Source organism: Heliconius melpomene, chromosome 19 (genome assembly GCF_056956725.1).
Source record: "Heliconius melpomene rosina isolate 202511_hmr_F chromosome 19, ASM5695672v1, whole genome shotgun sequence".
NCBI classification, from domain to species: Eukaryota; Metazoa; Arthropoda; class Insecta; order Lepidoptera; family Nymphalidae; genus Heliconius; species Heliconius melpomene.
The window spans coordinates 4,023,825-4,041,205 of NC_140407.1; the positions used below are offsets into that span (position 1 = coordinate 4,023,825).

Sequence of the window (17,381 nt, forward strand, 5' to 3'; positions counted from 1 at the left end):
AAATTCTTATTGTTTACAGGCTTAAAACACCACGGCAAAAAAGTTGGTATTCATTCATTATATTAAGGAGATTAAACTGTCACACGATCCATTCCGTTGTAGAAAAACACTATGATTCAAAGAGAAATAGGGGTGCACACTCGCATTCATTGGCGAGATGGTGCCCCAGAAACCCAGTAAGTTGCTTCATTCTTAAAAAAGACAACCGCTTTGTTGATGAAAATTTATTGTGATATTTTACTATTTTTTTTTTTTATAAAAATTAAATGTTTGTTAATAATAATGAAAAAATATATATATTAATAAAAAATATATATATTAAAAAAAAAACTATTCCAATATAAACTCTATATTAGATTAATAGAGCATTTAGGTCGTCGGGGACACAATTATGTGTTTGTAACGCGACGGTAGTGGGTTCGATCGTCATACGGGGAGATGAATTATTATTTTTTAGTTTTTTCTTTCCTCTGCCACCAAGGTGTCGACTTCCACCACTCAACACGCAATGTCTCGAAAAATTTACCAACAATAGGTTCTCCCTGCCTACTCTGTTATATCCCGCAGATATAGCGTGAAGCTGATTTTTTAAACAGAACATTTAAATATTATTTGCAGAGAAATCTTCAAAGCGTTTAAATTTACTTACCGTTTAAAATGACGCTTAGGCTTTCGAGTGACAAATCAAAGACAAGGAAACCGAGCGGCAACTTAGCATTTCGCTCGCTATTTAGTATTTACACAAGAAATCGTCTGTTGTAATGTTTGTGAAAAATAAAACAAAATTGGAATCAATTACAACATTTCAAAACTCGTTAGACAGAGGGAACCTATTGTTAAGGCACTCCATTCCTCATTCTCCGCCAATTTTCAGAGAAAGAATTGTACCCACAACAATCGCGTACGGCCACGTCTACTGCGCCACCACGTCCTCAAATATATTTAACTTAATTAAAATATCTTTTACACTTTATATAATAATAGAAACAATTTTAAAGACTTTACACGAGGTCATCCACCTCAGGTAACAAAGAAAAGGGAAACAGCAACATAAGCATTGTCTCGGCTAGTGCTATTATGTGTTGCAGGATCAAGCGCTCTCGAAGAGCTCGGCGTTCAAAGACCACGAGCCAGGCAACTTCCAGCACATACGGCGTATAGCCTGCACACTTCTGAGTGTGTAGGTACTAGAAAAGTCATAGGGAAAGTAGGTAAATCTGTCTGTTCATAATCGAAAAGAAAAGAATAAAAAAAATATTATAAACGGATTAATCATATATCTTTTCAGTTTCATGTATTCAACGGCACTTCCACATATAGCAAGGTAGGCAGATGGGATTTAGTGTTAAAACACTCCGTTCTCACTTTCCGCCGAATTTTTGAGGCATTGCGTGTTGACTGGCTGGACTCAACGCCGCGCTTTGCCTTGTTGCTAAAACGAAGAAATTAAAATATTAATAAATAATAATTTATTCCCCCTTGAACCAACAACCATCACGTTTAGTCGCCCGCTTGCGCCACTGCTCAATGACGGCCTTAATGTCAGACGAATTAATAATTCCTTTTGAAAAATTAAATTTAAACATTTTATTTATTTAATTTTTAAAGATTGTTTAAAACAATAACTGCCTTTTCAGCTCTTCTCTTCAACTTCCCAAGTTATTTCAACATATACGCAAAAGTTTGATACGTTAGAAAATTTACATGTCAAGAGCCAACTTTGCGTCGTGCAGTTAAAAGTAAGTACTTAACTGTTTTATGACAAAACTTTAGACATATTGTGAGTTTCAAATTTTTTTATAATAGAAAAATATCTGATCCTATGTTTTTATAAGGTATAGGTACATAAAAAATATTTTTTTACAGAGGAACATGTTTTAAAAAATCCGTATTATTTTATCAATATTCTTATGACACAAAACAACAGAGGCTATATTTAAAATTTATATTAAAAGATTGTTGAAATAGTATTTTTACTATTGTGAAAATTAGACATTTTATTTTTCCAAATAATCATAAAAAAATATATATTTATAAAAAAGATTACAATGTATTTTTCAACCTATTAACTAATATAGATATAGTATACCCATTTTCAGTCAAGGTAAAAAGCTCTACATTTTTGCCTATTTATTATGGATTAGTTATTCAGAAGCAATAATGTACTATCGTCACGGTATATCGCGTTTATGTAATAATGAACTTATTATTGCAAAAGCTGTTACTCCTTCACGAAACGAATTACTAATTCTATTCATTTTTTTTTCAGTATCATGCATAAAACAGGGTAGGCCGAAGGGAACATAATGTTAAGATATTCCGTTCTGCACTTTCTGTCGAATTTTCGAGGCTTCTAGAATGGCGGCACTCAAAGCCTCGCTTTTGCCTTGATGCCAGAGAGTAGAGAAATAAAAATATTGATAATTCATTGAATCGAACCTACAACTGTCGCGTTACTTTCACGCTTGTGCCCCTGGGCCACGTCGACCTGTATACAAAAATGTCGTTTACGTTAGTGTAGTAGTTAGTTGGCTACCATTATAAAAACATTATAAGTACTACTCTATTAGTTACAAACATATTATGCTGTGAACTTAATTTATTGAAGTAAGTACTAAAATTCTTTAATAACAGTCTTTTATAATATATGTCTATGGCCCGTAAGACACATTGCATCCGTGTATGAAAAGGCAGTCGTTGTAAGTTCGATTCTGACTATGGAAAATTATTAAATTTCAAATTATTCACTCTGGTAAAAGTGAGATCAGCATCAAAGATCAGCATTGGGAGATTCAACATCGAAGAGCTTCGGTCCTAAATTCAGTGGAGAACGGAGTATTGACAAAAGGTTCTCTCTGCTTACTGTGAGTATACAATGATTAGCAATTCTTCTCTCACCAGGAGTTTGAGGAAGAAATTGTTGAATTATTGATTTAGTTCCTTAGAAAGTTTACAATTACATTTTTCATGCCATTGTAGCGAGTTATTTAAAACTTTTAGTCAATGAGGCCTATCTTATCTTTTAGTAGTTAGTACGTGACATCACCTGTTACAAAACTGGTTGAGGTGAAAGTACGCAACGAAACTAGAGAAAAAATATGCCATCGTTCAACTCGAGCCGTATTTGGGAAAAATAAGAAAACTTGAAATGTTTTCTTCAAAAGCTACTATTGAATTTGCTTGAAAATAGAAAAAACTTATACACTTTTAAGCGACCACATTACTTTTTATTAGAAATATTAAAAAAGTAATCTTAATACTTTGGTTTTTTTTTAATTATCCAAAAAATCGATAATAGAATATAATAATATTATAAATATTTTTAAAAGTAGTTATTCAGATATACTTAAATATTTAAATTCCAAAAATTTGGTTTATGAATAAAAAAAAATATTTTCTATATTGAATGCAGATGTTCTTACTCATATAAATTGAACCTATAATTACCAAACTTTAAAGTGGTATTTTTACAATGTTTTTAATACTCTTTAGAATACACAGGCCATATATTATTGTTCTATCAATCACAACTGTCCGAATAGAAAAATAACATAATAAACTCCAAGGAAATATCCATTTAAACTTCATCGCACATCTGCTGAGCATCTTTCTGCGTTGGGATTATGCAATTATTTGTATTGAATCAATTTAAATTTTATACATTAAAATGTTTATACATATCACTACTAAATTCAACCTGTGGCTTCGCCCGCATGGAGAATTAAAGGGTTTGTATAGCACATTCTAAGTGCTCAAATTATCAACGGTAGATATACTTACGTCGAAATGATTAAGGTGATGTAGTATCTATACTAATATAATAAAGCGGAAGAGTTTGTTTGTTTGTTTGTTTGTTTGTTTGTTTGAACGCTAAGATCTCTGGATCTACTGGGCCGATTTACTATGTTTTTGTTTTGTATGAAAGCTGCATTCTTCAGAAGTGCTATAGGCTATATAATATTACATTACACATATATACTAATAAATTAAAATACTTTCTAATTTGACATGCAATTTATTCTGCCATGTTAATAACAACCGTCGCGTCGCTACGCAACCGTTACCGTGACATTTTGATATTCATCCTTATGAAAATATAGTTTAGATTGAAATTATAGTTTACTGTATAACATTCTAATAAATAATTAAGGAGATGTCACTGATTCCATATGACCTAGCCTACGGGCGGCACAGTATGACCGACGCGAACGGGCAGATGACGTTGACGGTTTTATAAATTTTCATACATTTTCGAACTATTGTAATTATTTGCTGTTTATAATTTATTTAAACTACACTTTGGTTCTCTTCTTATTTAATTTCATATTGCTCGCAAAAATTAACCTAAGTATTTAATATAGAAAAATGTTTAGTTATTTCATAGAGTCGATATCTACGAGTATGTACGCACGCACGGAAAACTTTAGGTACTTTTTCTAATATTAAGAATATCCTTTAGTTACTTTTACTTCTTTTGTTGTTTCATTTCAATAACTCAGATATTTTTTCTAATACCGTCTCTACTTATTATTCTCTTTGATTATTTAGGCCTATATTTTCTTACTAATTCTATTGAAAACTGAGAATAATTTCATAAATATATTTAATAAATATTGTTATAGTTCAAGCAGGCGTAGCCGCGTACGGGTCCACTAGTCTATACTAATATAATAAAGCGGAAGAGTTTGTTTGTTTGTTTGTTTGTTTGAACGCTAAGATCTCTGGATATACTGGTCCGATTTACTATGTTTTTGTTTTGTATGAAAGCTGCATTCTTCAGAAGTGCTATGGACTATATAACATTACATTATACATATATACTAATATATTAAAATACTTATTTCTAATTTGACATGCAATTCATTCTGCCATGTTAAAAACAACCGTCGTCGCTACGCGACCGATATCGCGACATTTTGATATTCGTCCTTATGAAATATATATGATAGTCACTTTTAGCATTTTACCTATATTGAAATTATAGTTTACTGTATAACATTCTAATAAATAATTAAGATGTCACTGATTCGCAATGACCTAGCCTTCGGGCGGCACAGTATGAGTACGACCGACGCGAACGGGCAGATAACGTTGATGGTTTTATAAATTTTCATACATTTTCGAACTTTATTTGCTGTTTATAATTAATTTAAAATACACTTTGGTTCTCTTCTTATTTTATTTGATATGGCTGGCAAAAATTATCCTTTTAGGTAGTTTTTAGGTACGGGTTGTAGGTACTTTTTCTAATATTAAGAATATCCTTTAGTTACTTTTACTTCTTAAGTTGGTTTTCAATTTCTCTGATATTTTTTCTAATAATATGTTTCTACTTATTATTCTTTTTGCTTATTTATGCTTATATTTTCTTACTAATTCTATTGAAAACTGAAAATAACATATTTAATAAATATTCTAATAGTTTAAGCAGGCGTAGCCGCGTCCGGGTCCACTAGTAACCTATATAGCTCGACCTATTAGCTATCATTAAATTGTTCTCATGGTGTTTCCATTTGAACCAGTATTTCCTAAGTTTCGTGCCATGGCCTAAACAATCTCTTAATAGTATATAGATCGGTAAATAAGTAAGTACTGTATTGAAAATAACTGAAGTTGAACGAAAATATGATATGGCTCAGAGTAGGCAAATTTTATATGAAATGAACTACAAATATAAGTTTGTAATGATGCGTGCCAAAATAAATAACTGTAGGTCCACGGGAAGTACCCTATAGGTTTTGATTATGTGGCGAATTTCATACAAAATACAGGAAAATCGATGCATAAATGATCGTATCTTTTGATTGCAATGACTTAAACGCTGTGCTTGAAGCACACAAAAGGCACACAGACTTGAAATATTTGATAGGCGCGATGTCAAGATATTTATCTCTATCTCTATCCTATAAGAGTTCCATTTCCATCAGATACGGAACTTTCATCAAAATTTAATTACATTCCATTGAACCTCAAACTTAGATGGCACACTATTTGAAATATAAACTTTTTCACATTTCGCATATATTTGTATAGCAATAAAACAACGTATATCCCCCGCGGCGCGGTTAGACGGCAGACAATGGAGTGCCATCATATATTGCACGGTATATTCCCAAATGCATTTCAATGAATGCAATCTGCGAGGCAGCGAAATATAAAATTGCCAACATTTTATATTTCAAAACGTTTATAAACATACATATTTGTTCGTTGGTTTATTATTAATTAAGTTTGTTTTTTTTTTCAGGTTCAAGTCGTATCCCGCATGTAACAGGGTTGGCAGAGGGAACCTCTTGTTAGGACACTGCGCTTCCGATTTACTGCCGAATTCTGGAGACATTGTATGTTGAGGGGTGAATAATATTACATTAGGTATTACTCTCTACTATAATTTACCACACGAAATATGAACCTAGAACTATAAAATGAATACTGACACGTGCCAACTACGCCACCATAGTATTTGTGTTACAAATAAAGCATTTTCCAACAAAAACAATCATACAAAATGAAATCAAAATAATGCTAGTGTATTGTTTCGTTGTTTAAAAACAGATAGTATTGCGCCGATAACTGAGTCCAAAGCCAAACATTGAAATACAAAACGTGTCATATTTCCATCACGTCCACTAGATAGGTGTTTATAATTAAATATATTATGTAAACTTATGTACCTGCAGTGCATATAGAATACTTGAAGATTATTATATCTATTGAATATATTAAACGTATTTAATTATTAAACTCAAATATTTTTCAGCTTCACGCTGTATCCCGCATAGGGTAGACAGAGGGAACCTGTGTGTTAAGTGTTAAGATTAAGACAGTCCGTTCCCCACTTTCGGCCGAGCCATTGTGTGTTGAGTGATGAAACTCCACGCTGCGCTTTTGCCTTGGTACCAGGGCGAAAAATAAAATATTAATAAATAATAATTAATTCCCCCCGAGAATATTCCAAATCGAACGCATAGCCATCGCGTTACAGTCACCCAGTCAGCCTGTGCCCCCGCGCTACGATGGCCTCAAACATTGACAGTGTATAATAATATTTAAGAAATTTACATCATTAAATAGATAGCATTCACTCTTGCCAAATGATAGTTCTTCTTCTTAGGAATAGTCTTTGGGCAGCGGTAACTACCGGATGTACATTGTTAGCATCCTTACAAAGATGTTAATAACCAAAATGATTTTGAGAACTTCGATAAACACTTAAACAGGGCTTGGCCGGTATCTAAGAGCGCAGGTTAGTAGGTAGTATGTTCAAATCAATCTTTTAATTCAATCAAAAAATACGAGCATATATACCTACAACGTTTTTGCTGCATTTTGTATGAAAATCACTGCGTTATCAAGACCTATGGACAGTACATCCTATAGGCAAATTAACTATAACTTAAAATCGCTCTACCGATTTTTTTTATTTTTTATTAAATTCAACTGCCATTCTGTTAGTTCAATGTTTATTTACACACAAGTATCAATTTTCAAGTTGAACACCCGCATTTAACATTGAACAGGTTGTCGGCGTTATACAGGCTTCTCATTGCTAGTACTTAGTCCAAAACATGTCTTTCAAAGCTTTTAAATAGTAGAATAATATACACTTCCATTTCAAATTTGACTAGACTTTGTTACTTTGTCAATATATAAAACTCTTCGTTACTGATTGACAAACAGACAAACAAGACAACGCGCAGCAAAAATTTACTAATTACATAAATCTCAAATATGGCATGAATTTCCCTAGGGGAATGAAGAGGAAAACTGGGGGAGAATTCCTAATTTTTTTTACGGGAACCGAAGAATAATAGATTTTTACGTTGTACACTCCAAAGAAGAGAGCCAGCGGGAAGTATCAAATTTTATATTGGGTTCCTACAATTATACTTCCTACTAAGCAAAATACAAAGAACGATGTAGGTACTAAGTGCACAAATAACCAAATGATAACAATGACCCCTACACTCTAATGACTCATGTTTGTCAATGACAAAGCCATTGTTAACTTAATATTGCCTCATTTACAAATGCATTTGTAAATGTTAAGTTTCTTAAAATGTCTGTTATAAAAACTATATATAATTAACTATTTATTTTGCACCATAGATAAGCTACTTCCTTCTATTATAGTATATATAAAAAAAATTAAGATGTAGTTATTGTAATTCGTTTCACACATATTAATTGCACAATGATTACAATTTTCTATCCATTGTATTCATCGATTTCTGACAACGATATCACGCGATGAACGGCACTAATAAATTTTACCCTTCAACAGTAAATCAAGAAACGAAAATAGAAATGTCTAGACGCTAGTATTTCAATAGAACTAGAGTTCTACGTAATTATATTGCCGAAATTATCATCCATATTTTAACTGTTATTTTATTAGAGTTTCATGCAGATATATATCATTATAATATATAATATTATGTTGCTATACTCAGTAAGAACTACTTTGTGTATTATTATTCTCAACTAGTTCTATTTCTGTTTCTCGACTAGAAACTGGTACATCAGGTACTATATATTTTTTTTTGTATTTCCCATTATTTACGTATAGAGATTTTTTACTTAAGATACGCTACTTATACAAACGACTATATAAGTAAACATTCAAAGACAGCATTTTGGACTACAACTATAGTTCATAGAATTACTGCACAAATACGCAGCACCGAAGTTATCCTTTTGTACAAATTTCCAGTAAATAAATTGTATATACTTAAAACCGGATATAAGATTTTAGAAAAGAAGAAGGGTAAGAAGGGTTCTACCACATCCCTCTACGAGTCAAAAAAGTATAAAACTTTGAAACTCGTTTTAAGACCAATTTGCAAGGACTGATGTAAAATGGCATATTGCATAAATCGTATTAAACTGTCCATAGTATTTTTAAACATGAAGGATTTTGAAGGGAAACTAAAAAATAATTGTTTAAGACCAATAGATATTATGGTCACTCACGACCTAGAACAAAATCACACTTTTGGTTTTTTTTATTATCTATATTATCGTTTTACCTTTAAAAAAGAGTTTAATTTTTAATGTAACTTTTATTTTGCAACTGTACTGTCCTTTAATTAGTTACTAAAATTATTTTAATAGTATTTACTATGCAGTCAGTACATTGCTAATATTAGCAAGTCTTTGTAATTCACAGTGATATCAATAAATCGAATTAGCATTATCGCGTCATCAGGCAACCTTGGTGTGAATGTTTTATCTTTGTTTAAACATTTATTGATGTTTGATTACCTATATCTACCTGAAATATTACCTGATGGTTGACAGTGGGATTTGCATTTGAAAATGTGTACAGAATAATAATATAACAGATAAGATTATATTAACATCTACTTGACGTCTTATGACGACGGCCTCAACATTCGATCATGAAGTTATAAAATATTGTAAATTTAAATAAATTACGCACTTGTAAATACATTTAAAAGTTTTATTTTGTTATTGCTTTACTGATAACATTTTTTTTAACATTAATTCCAAGTTGTACAAGTTCAAGTCCCAGTTTGTCTTTTCGTATTGAGAGATAAAAAAATGGCTAAACATAAAATATATTTGTTGACAAAAAAACAATAAGTATACCAAAATAAAAAAAATATAATAAAACTTACGTCTTTGTCCTGGCATGACGACGGCACCCCGCTCCGACCGGAGCAGGGTCTCCGCTTCAGCACCGCCCTGGTGTGACATTTCCATCACACCCACTATCATAAAACTGATACGAGCATCTGTGTAGTGCAATCTGTTGACAAATGTTATAATAAACTAAAAATTTAAAAGTTTAAAAATTCTTACAAATATTATATTATAAATTAGATGTGTTTGTTCCTCTTTCTTGCCAAAAATACTGAACAGATTTTGAATTAATTTTACAATAATATAACTTATACGTTTGAATATAAACATAGGCTATAATTTATTTATAAAAAAAATTATGTTAAATTGTCAGATATTACCACTATTAATAAATGAATGAAAGTGAAACAAAATAAAAAGAATATAGTATATAAACAAAATAATAAATTTTAATCATAAAGCATGTATTTAAAATATATGTATATTAATAATACAAAAATTATATACAAATACCTAATTGTTATCAATTTGGCCCCTGGCAACTAACACTTGGTTTTATCTAATCTTTCATTCTTATTATTCTACAGTAGCTTAGGAATTGTTATACTGAGATAAAAACAATAAATTAATTATAATGTTTAATCTTATATGAAAATATTTGAAAAATGAGCAAATAAAGCTTCACAGTTTTTGCTGCAAAGTAGGGTAAGTTGAGGAAATCTACTGATAAGTCACTCTATTACCAGGTTTCCACTCAAATTTAAAACTTTACATCTTGAGTGACGTAACTTAATGCCACATTTTTCCCACCATATAATCATTTCCCACACAAACAGCTACCACATTTTTGGTCAACTGCTGTCCCACGGTACAGCAACAGTCAAGAGATATGACAATAATTATATAACTCAAGAATAATATTAAATATACATTATTTAAAATTTCTTTAAAGAATACATTACTAAAGAATGAAATAATAAATATAGCTGTATCTTGTTTATACAAGCACTAAATGTAATGCACCATCATTAAATTATCTCCAATTGTTAGTTGACCTGTGTCTAGATGTTACAATTTAAGCAGCTGTTACAATTTAATTAAATAGAATCATGTTTAGTCATACAACACTTCACAATTGAATTTAAGGGTGACAATTACTGTTATATTCTTTTTCTACATATTAATTAATTTTTTAATATGAAAATTTTAAATTTTTAAATTTCTTTAATTTTCAAATAATAATTTACAATATACCAGAGACTACTTAATATTTATTTGAATAATTTAAATTTTGAACTATGCACCAAACCAATGATAGAAAATAAATTTATTTATTCAATGATTCAAAAGTGCTTACAAGAATCTATTTAAATAAAGAATATTAGTGAGATAAACATGGGCATATTGAGATATATTTTCTAGGTGGTCCATGACCTTAGTTTCAAACCAATAACTTTTTGTTAATTATTGCAGTCTTAGCTTTTTGTTAGTAAAAATCCTGGGATGGGCTAGTGCCCATCTGGCCCATCCCAGGATTTTAGTCTAGTGATTCTAGTCTAGTGACTATTATGAAGTGGTTATTACATATACTACATATTTTTAATATACTACAGGTATAGATCTCAATACAAGTTCTACTTTCTTTCTTTCAAAAGTATCTATTTTCTATGAAAGTTTTAAATTCAGTTATTATGTTTTAATAATCAATTTTTTTACACAAAATAAGGAATAACAAATATAAGGAACAATATTTTAATCCATATTACGCAAAATAAATCTTTCGAAACAAATAAAGAATCAAACTTTCGAGTATATTTTCTTAGTTTACGATAATGAGCAACTATTCATATCATAACAATGCCTCTTTGGATAGCTGCAGCAAACGGTATCGGAAAAGAAACGGTAAACTTTTCCGCATAGACCCGTAAGATGTTCTATTAAATCAGCAAAAAAATATTAGCTATGTCGACAACAAAAAGAATAAAAGTAAACTGATATAAAAAAACATACATTGAAATGAAATAAGAAGCTAATAATATAAAAAAACGTGCTCTGTTGAGCGCGTGGTGGAGGATTCTATGAAAATAAAAATATATAATAACTTACCAAACAATAGATGTTGCGAAAATCGTATTCGCTTATACGTTACGTATTAATTGATTCACTATAAATCAATTTGTATCAAATAAAAGGTTATTTTGGCTAAAACTACACGTGCACTACCCGCTATTACGCGACCGCCTGCACTGCACGCGCTACCTTCGTCGTTACTCGCTAGCGCTACTCGTACTCGCTTTTCGTGTCGTAGGCTAGGCCTCTGCCTCGCTCTATCTATATTCTATTCTATTCATAATTAGCATTAAATTTGGTTATGTTGGTAGTACTTCGGATCGTTCATTGCACTTTAAAGTGTTATCATAAAAAAAAATGTTTTATACCGTTACATATTTTTCAGAAATCGTATCGTATGTTGCTTATTAAAATATTAAACAAATATATATATAGTATAGGATAATTATTGTATTATAAGAATTCAATTATTCTTTTATTAAATATTGACTATAATAACTTTTAGGAAGTATGTCTTTCCTTTTTTGTAAATAAATATAAACCGTAACTCGTACGTGATAAAAGTGTTCATTATACAAAAAATATGTATTGAGCTAAAATTAAGAAATTATTTTTACTATAGCAATATTTAAAATGTCACTGTCAGGTACTAGTACTACGATTTTCCGTGATCCCATTTTCCTCGATCTATTTTTAAATTAATAAATTTAGTTTCGAAATTTACTTTTAATCATCGCCTGCTCGAACTTGTGTTTCTAACTAAACTTTTAAATACTCATTACATTTTTATATTAAAATAATTTTTCTGCCATGGTGAATTCTAGCTTAGCATACGAAATACTTTTATATATTAATTCGTTTTATTTCGGACTATTCGCTACATGTGAATTGGGCACATTAATTCTAAAATCAGTACTGATTAGTATGAAATATGAAGAAGTACCAGGACAAGGAGTGAGTAAAAGATTAGGTCAAGATTATGGCGTTTTAGTGGCTCTATTTATAATAGAATCCGCTCGCCTTTTTATAGGAAGAAAAGGAAGTCTTAGTGAGAGAGGTATTTTAAACATTATATTAAAATAAACATTTATGTAAATTTGAAGTGCAATAAATTGACTTAATAATAAAAATTTATTTAATATTACTTTATTATAGGCAGCCGTGCCGTAGTGGCTCAGTAGCTCAGTTGTTGATTTGATTCTCACTCAGGGGAATGAAGTATTTTCATTTCCCTACTGCTTACAGTAGGAATATATAGACAATATGAATATGGGAATGGAATGTCTTAACTCTTAGTTCACTTATTGTATATATGGTAAAACAAGAAGCTATAAACTTAAAGTTAGAACTAATGGTATTATGATATGGAACCTAATAACCACTATTCAATAGGAAATATTTTTTTCTCTTTACAGATGTTCCAGTAATGTTTTCAGTATTACTAACAGTTCCTTCAATAATGGGTGTGGTTTATCTCCTCAAATGGCAAGAAGTTGTGTTAAGAATTGAATATATCTGGTGCACACTAATGTTGTCATTGCAAACATTAGAGTTTATATTTGCGTCCATGTTCATAGTCACAATGTGTCGGGGGCCTTCATATGACTAATAATGCATTTTAATACCTTTATTAGGACCAGTATACTTATATGTATAAACAATGATGCCTTGTACTTAACATATATTTTTTACAAAATTGTATACAAGTAGCTTGCTATTTGATGTATGTATTAGAGAAATAAGATCTCTGAATTTAGTTATTTTTACATATTTTAAATAAACCACTTTAATTGTAATAATCAGTTAATCACCTTTTTATACAATTTAAACATAGTGTTCTAAAAATTAGGTTCCCAAAAATGCATAATACTAAAATGTGACTAATTCTAATTAAATAGTTTTATTTAAAATATGTATATAGGAGTAATTTAATCATTGGTTCAAATCAAACTTAGCTTTGGTGCTAAAATAAACAAAGAAATAAGTAGTAAAAACTTTAAAACTTAACTTTAAAATTTTTCTTAATTGTTATTTACTAGAACCATATTATATGGAAATAAACTTTGCTAGTCAAGCTAGGAGTCATAATTATTGTGTAATCAATAATTATTATTTATCTGCTTTTATTCCTTAAATATTACTGCAAAAGCTTGACAATTGTGCTATTTTAGTATTAATCATATTTTGAGTCACAAAATATTCTAATTATTAAACTGTGTGTTTCTCATCATTATTTATTGATATATTATGTTTTACTAAGTTTCTATATTAAGACTTGCCATTGTTACCAAAGATTTCATAATTGATTCTAATTTTATTGTCATTTAATATTTAAAAAAAAATCTTTACTGTTATTTCATTGATGATTATCCAGCCCTGAGTTATAAAGCTTCAGGACTATGAATAATTGTGGGTTTGATCTCCACTTAATTTACATTTAATTATCTTCATATTAATTTATCCAAATGTTTTAAGCACAATGCTTAGTCCAGTTAATCAAATTTGTTCTGTAATTAGTTTTTCTTTCCACTTTAAATACTTCTTATATTTCAAATTAATCATAATATATTTAAGAATTAGCCATAATTCCACATGAGTGTTTTTATATTATTCATATTTATAAAATTATATTCTAGTTGAACTGGATTGTTATAGAAGTAAAAATCATTGATATTTTATGTTAGTGTGTGAATAGTTATCCTGCTGGTGAGTTTTCTGAAGACCTGATCCTTAATACCCTCTTTAATAGACTAAGTTTTATAGATTTTTAATAACAGAAATCTACAATTGCCTTTACCCTTATAATAAACGTAATTAGTAAATGGGCTACTTTAGCTATATTTTTTACCAAATCATATTGTAGATTGGCAGTGGAATTACTATAAACAGTACAAGTAGAAATAACTCGACAATAAGTTATAGGATATGATTTTAAAATAAATATTACTAAACTTTCATATACATATTGACTGCCACTTTAAAATATGATTTGATATATATAATACCCAGCCCATAAAAATGTGTGATCCCAAGTGGCCTTCTATAAAACAATATTTTATCATTGTGAATCTTCCATTGTGCATTAGTACTGTTAAGATTTACAAATTTAAAATAGTGTGTTCAATATACCCAGTGTTTGTAGAAACATTAGAAATATATTTATATGTAAGCATTTTTGTGTATTCAATATATTGTGAAATGTTATTAAATGTTCTAGTCATGAATGGGAGATTTTATTAATATATATTTGAAAAAGATAATATTAAACGAGCAAGCCTTTGTCTATACAGGTTTTCTACAAATACTACATGCTGTATCCTGCATGTAGTTGTTAAGATATTCCACTTCCCACAGTTTTCCACCGAATTCTGGCCGCATTATATAAAACATAACTTGTAACCAATATGTTAAAGAAATCATATTAATTATTAATATAATGAAGTGGAAGAGTTTGTTTGTTTTAATGCTAAGATCAGAACTACTGATCGAATTTACTCTATTCTTGTTTTGTGTAGAAGCTATATTCCTCAAAAGTGCTATAGGCTATATAACATTACATTGAATTTAATTGGTTTTAAAAAAAAGTCTGCAACACTATTTTAATTATCAATCTTTTATAAATAATTCACAAAAAGGCATTTCATGATCCAAAATAAAAATAAAATTCAAGGATACTTAACTATATTTTTTATTTGATAAAGATATTGAAATTTATGAGTGAAACATTCCATCAAGAAAATTTTATAAAGATGAGCTTTTGATTTTATAGCATGTAAGTTGGACTTATACTATTTGAGAAAATGTAAAATTAAAATAAATCAACACTGTTTAAGGCCGCAAGCATAGATTCAAGCCCTGTGGGGGCCCCCTTGCCACTGATATCCTTAAACAAGCACATAGGGCTTGCCGTCATAAATTTCACATAAGTTATATAATCAATCTTTTGGAAAATACAGCATAACAAAAGAATTACAGGTGGTGTGCAGCCAAAACTGCAATTGGGCCGCTTGTCTTATATATTTTTTTAGCAACTTTCAAGTTTGTGCCATGTTAATTGAATCTGTAATAACTTCTTCATTTTTGTTATCTGCCTGTAAATATGAAGGCATTCTGGAAAACATCATTTTTTGTCTCTTATGTACTCTCCTTTGGTGTTTCATCATTGCATTCCTATAGCCAAAAGTATTGCCACAAATATTACAAACATGAGTCTTTATTCCCAAATGATCCACTTCAAAATGCCTTTGCAGAGCTAGTTTAGTGTGAAATGCTCTATTACAAGCATTACATTTGTGTTCCCTCTCTTTGTGTTTATTTAAAACATGACTATTTAAGTTACTCTTAAACAGAAATCTTCCTGGACATTCTGTGCACATATATCTGTAATCACCGGTATGGGTTCTCATATGAGTTTTTAACAATTCAGCATATTTTCCTTTATATGGACAAAATTGGCATTTGAAGGGAAAGCCCGTACCATGTCGTAGACTATGATTATGGTATGCACAACGCAATCTAAATGATTTTCCACATATGTCACACACATATTTATGATGATTTGGATCATGCATTGTTAAATGCTCCTTGTAGTAGGACTTATTTACGACTTTATTGCAAATATAGCATTGTACTTTTGAAACAGCTTTTACTTTACTTTTTTTTGTAGCATCTTGAGAAGATACAGAGATTGATGTTAAAGGTTCTTTTAAGTCGTCACAATAATCTATAGTTTCTATGAGTGTATCAATGATTTCCTCTTTAATTGGATGTTTTAAACATTCGTCAGTCTGCTTAGCTACTTTTCTAAATAATATTGCACATTTAATAAATTTGTGACAAACTGAACACAAATGTTTTGGGTACTCATCTTGATCATTGGTTTCAATGTTACCAAAAATTTGTAACGCTTCCAGAATATTAGCGGAATCGTTTGTACCGTGTATTGGAAATGAGCCATCTTTTAAACAAATTCTGCACGATACACGATTTTTATGTTGTCTTCTTTTGAAATTTGTAGTGCATATCTTATCATAATAATCACTAATTTCACTGGTTTTAGTTTTTTTAGACAATTGCATAATATAATATGCGGTCACCATTATTTTATTTTTTAAATATGTTGTGTTTTTAGTAATTAAAAATATGTAATTAAGTATATCAATAAGAAATGGTACCAAATAATACAAGTTAACCTTTTTCGGTTGATGTAATGTAATTTTTAAATCTCTTTTTTCATTAATTAAACAAATTATTTATATTGTCTGTATACATAAGCAAAACTGTGATTTATGTTTTTGATTTGACTTTTTTCAAGTTGACATTAATTTGTTTTTTTGACTGTCAAGTGTCAATTTCAAACAATTTCCAATTTCCATATTACCGAGCTACCAACATAGATAAATTAACCATTGTTTCTAAAACAGAGCCTTATTATATGATCACCATTTTATTTATAGATAAAACTGTAAATGATTTATACATGCAAAATTGAAGAATTTAACAATCGGGGTCCATTGGAATTTTATTATTATTTTTTTTTGGCTGTTTCTTATTAATTGTATGTCCTCGGCCTCGACTGTTAATTTGTCTAGTTTGCAATAAAGTAATAACTCATATTCTATTACATTAGGAAAAATATTAGGATTATTTGATATTTTGTAAGGATCTGTTTCTTCAACCTCCACTTTATCAGTCCGCGGTATGTT

At 29.9% G+C, this 17,381-nt stretch overlaps 3 protein-coding genes across 3 annotated transcripts in view; 1 reads left to right on the forward strand and 2 right to left on the reverse strand.

Annotated features, from left to right (window-relative positions):
* The window catches only part of Ent2 (Equilibrative nucleoside transporter 2), a 32,502-nt gene extending 20,648 nt beyond the window's left edge, over positions 1-11,854 (reverse strand). The window contains exons 1-2 of the mRNA XM_085202938.1: positions 11,713-11,854; positions 9,642-9,772 (exon numbers count right to left, since the gene is read on the reverse strand). Of these exons, the coding sequence (XP_085059064.1) occupies positions 9,642-9,741 (100 nt within the window). The 5' untranslated portion in view covers positions 9,742-9,772; positions 11,713-11,854. The remainder of the gene's footprint in view (positions 1-9,641; positions 9,773-11,712) is intronic.
* Positions 11,855-12,324: 470 nt separating this feature from the next.
* Positions 12,325-14,900, forward strand: LOC146528399 (transmembrane protein 216-like). Its single transcript, XM_085203451.1, has 2 exons — positions 12,325-12,733; positions 13,092-14,900. Exons 1-2 carry the CDS (start codon positions 12,487-12,489, stop codon positions 13,283-13,285), a joined length of 441 nt encoding a protein of 146 aa, XP_085059577.1. The 5' UTR covers positions 12,325-12,486; the 3' UTR covers positions 13,286-14,900.
* Positions 14,901-15,348: 448 nt separating this feature from the next.
* Positions 15,349-16,924, reverse strand: LOC146528400 (uncharacterized). Its single transcript, XM_085203449.1, has one exon. The coding sequence runs from the start codon at positions 16,773-16,775 to the stop codon at positions 15,711-15,713; it is 1,065 nt and encodes a 354-aa protein (XP_085059575.1). The 5' UTR covers positions 16,776-16,924; the 3' UTR covers positions 15,349-15,710.
* Positions 16,925-17,381: the final 457 nt, after the last annotated feature.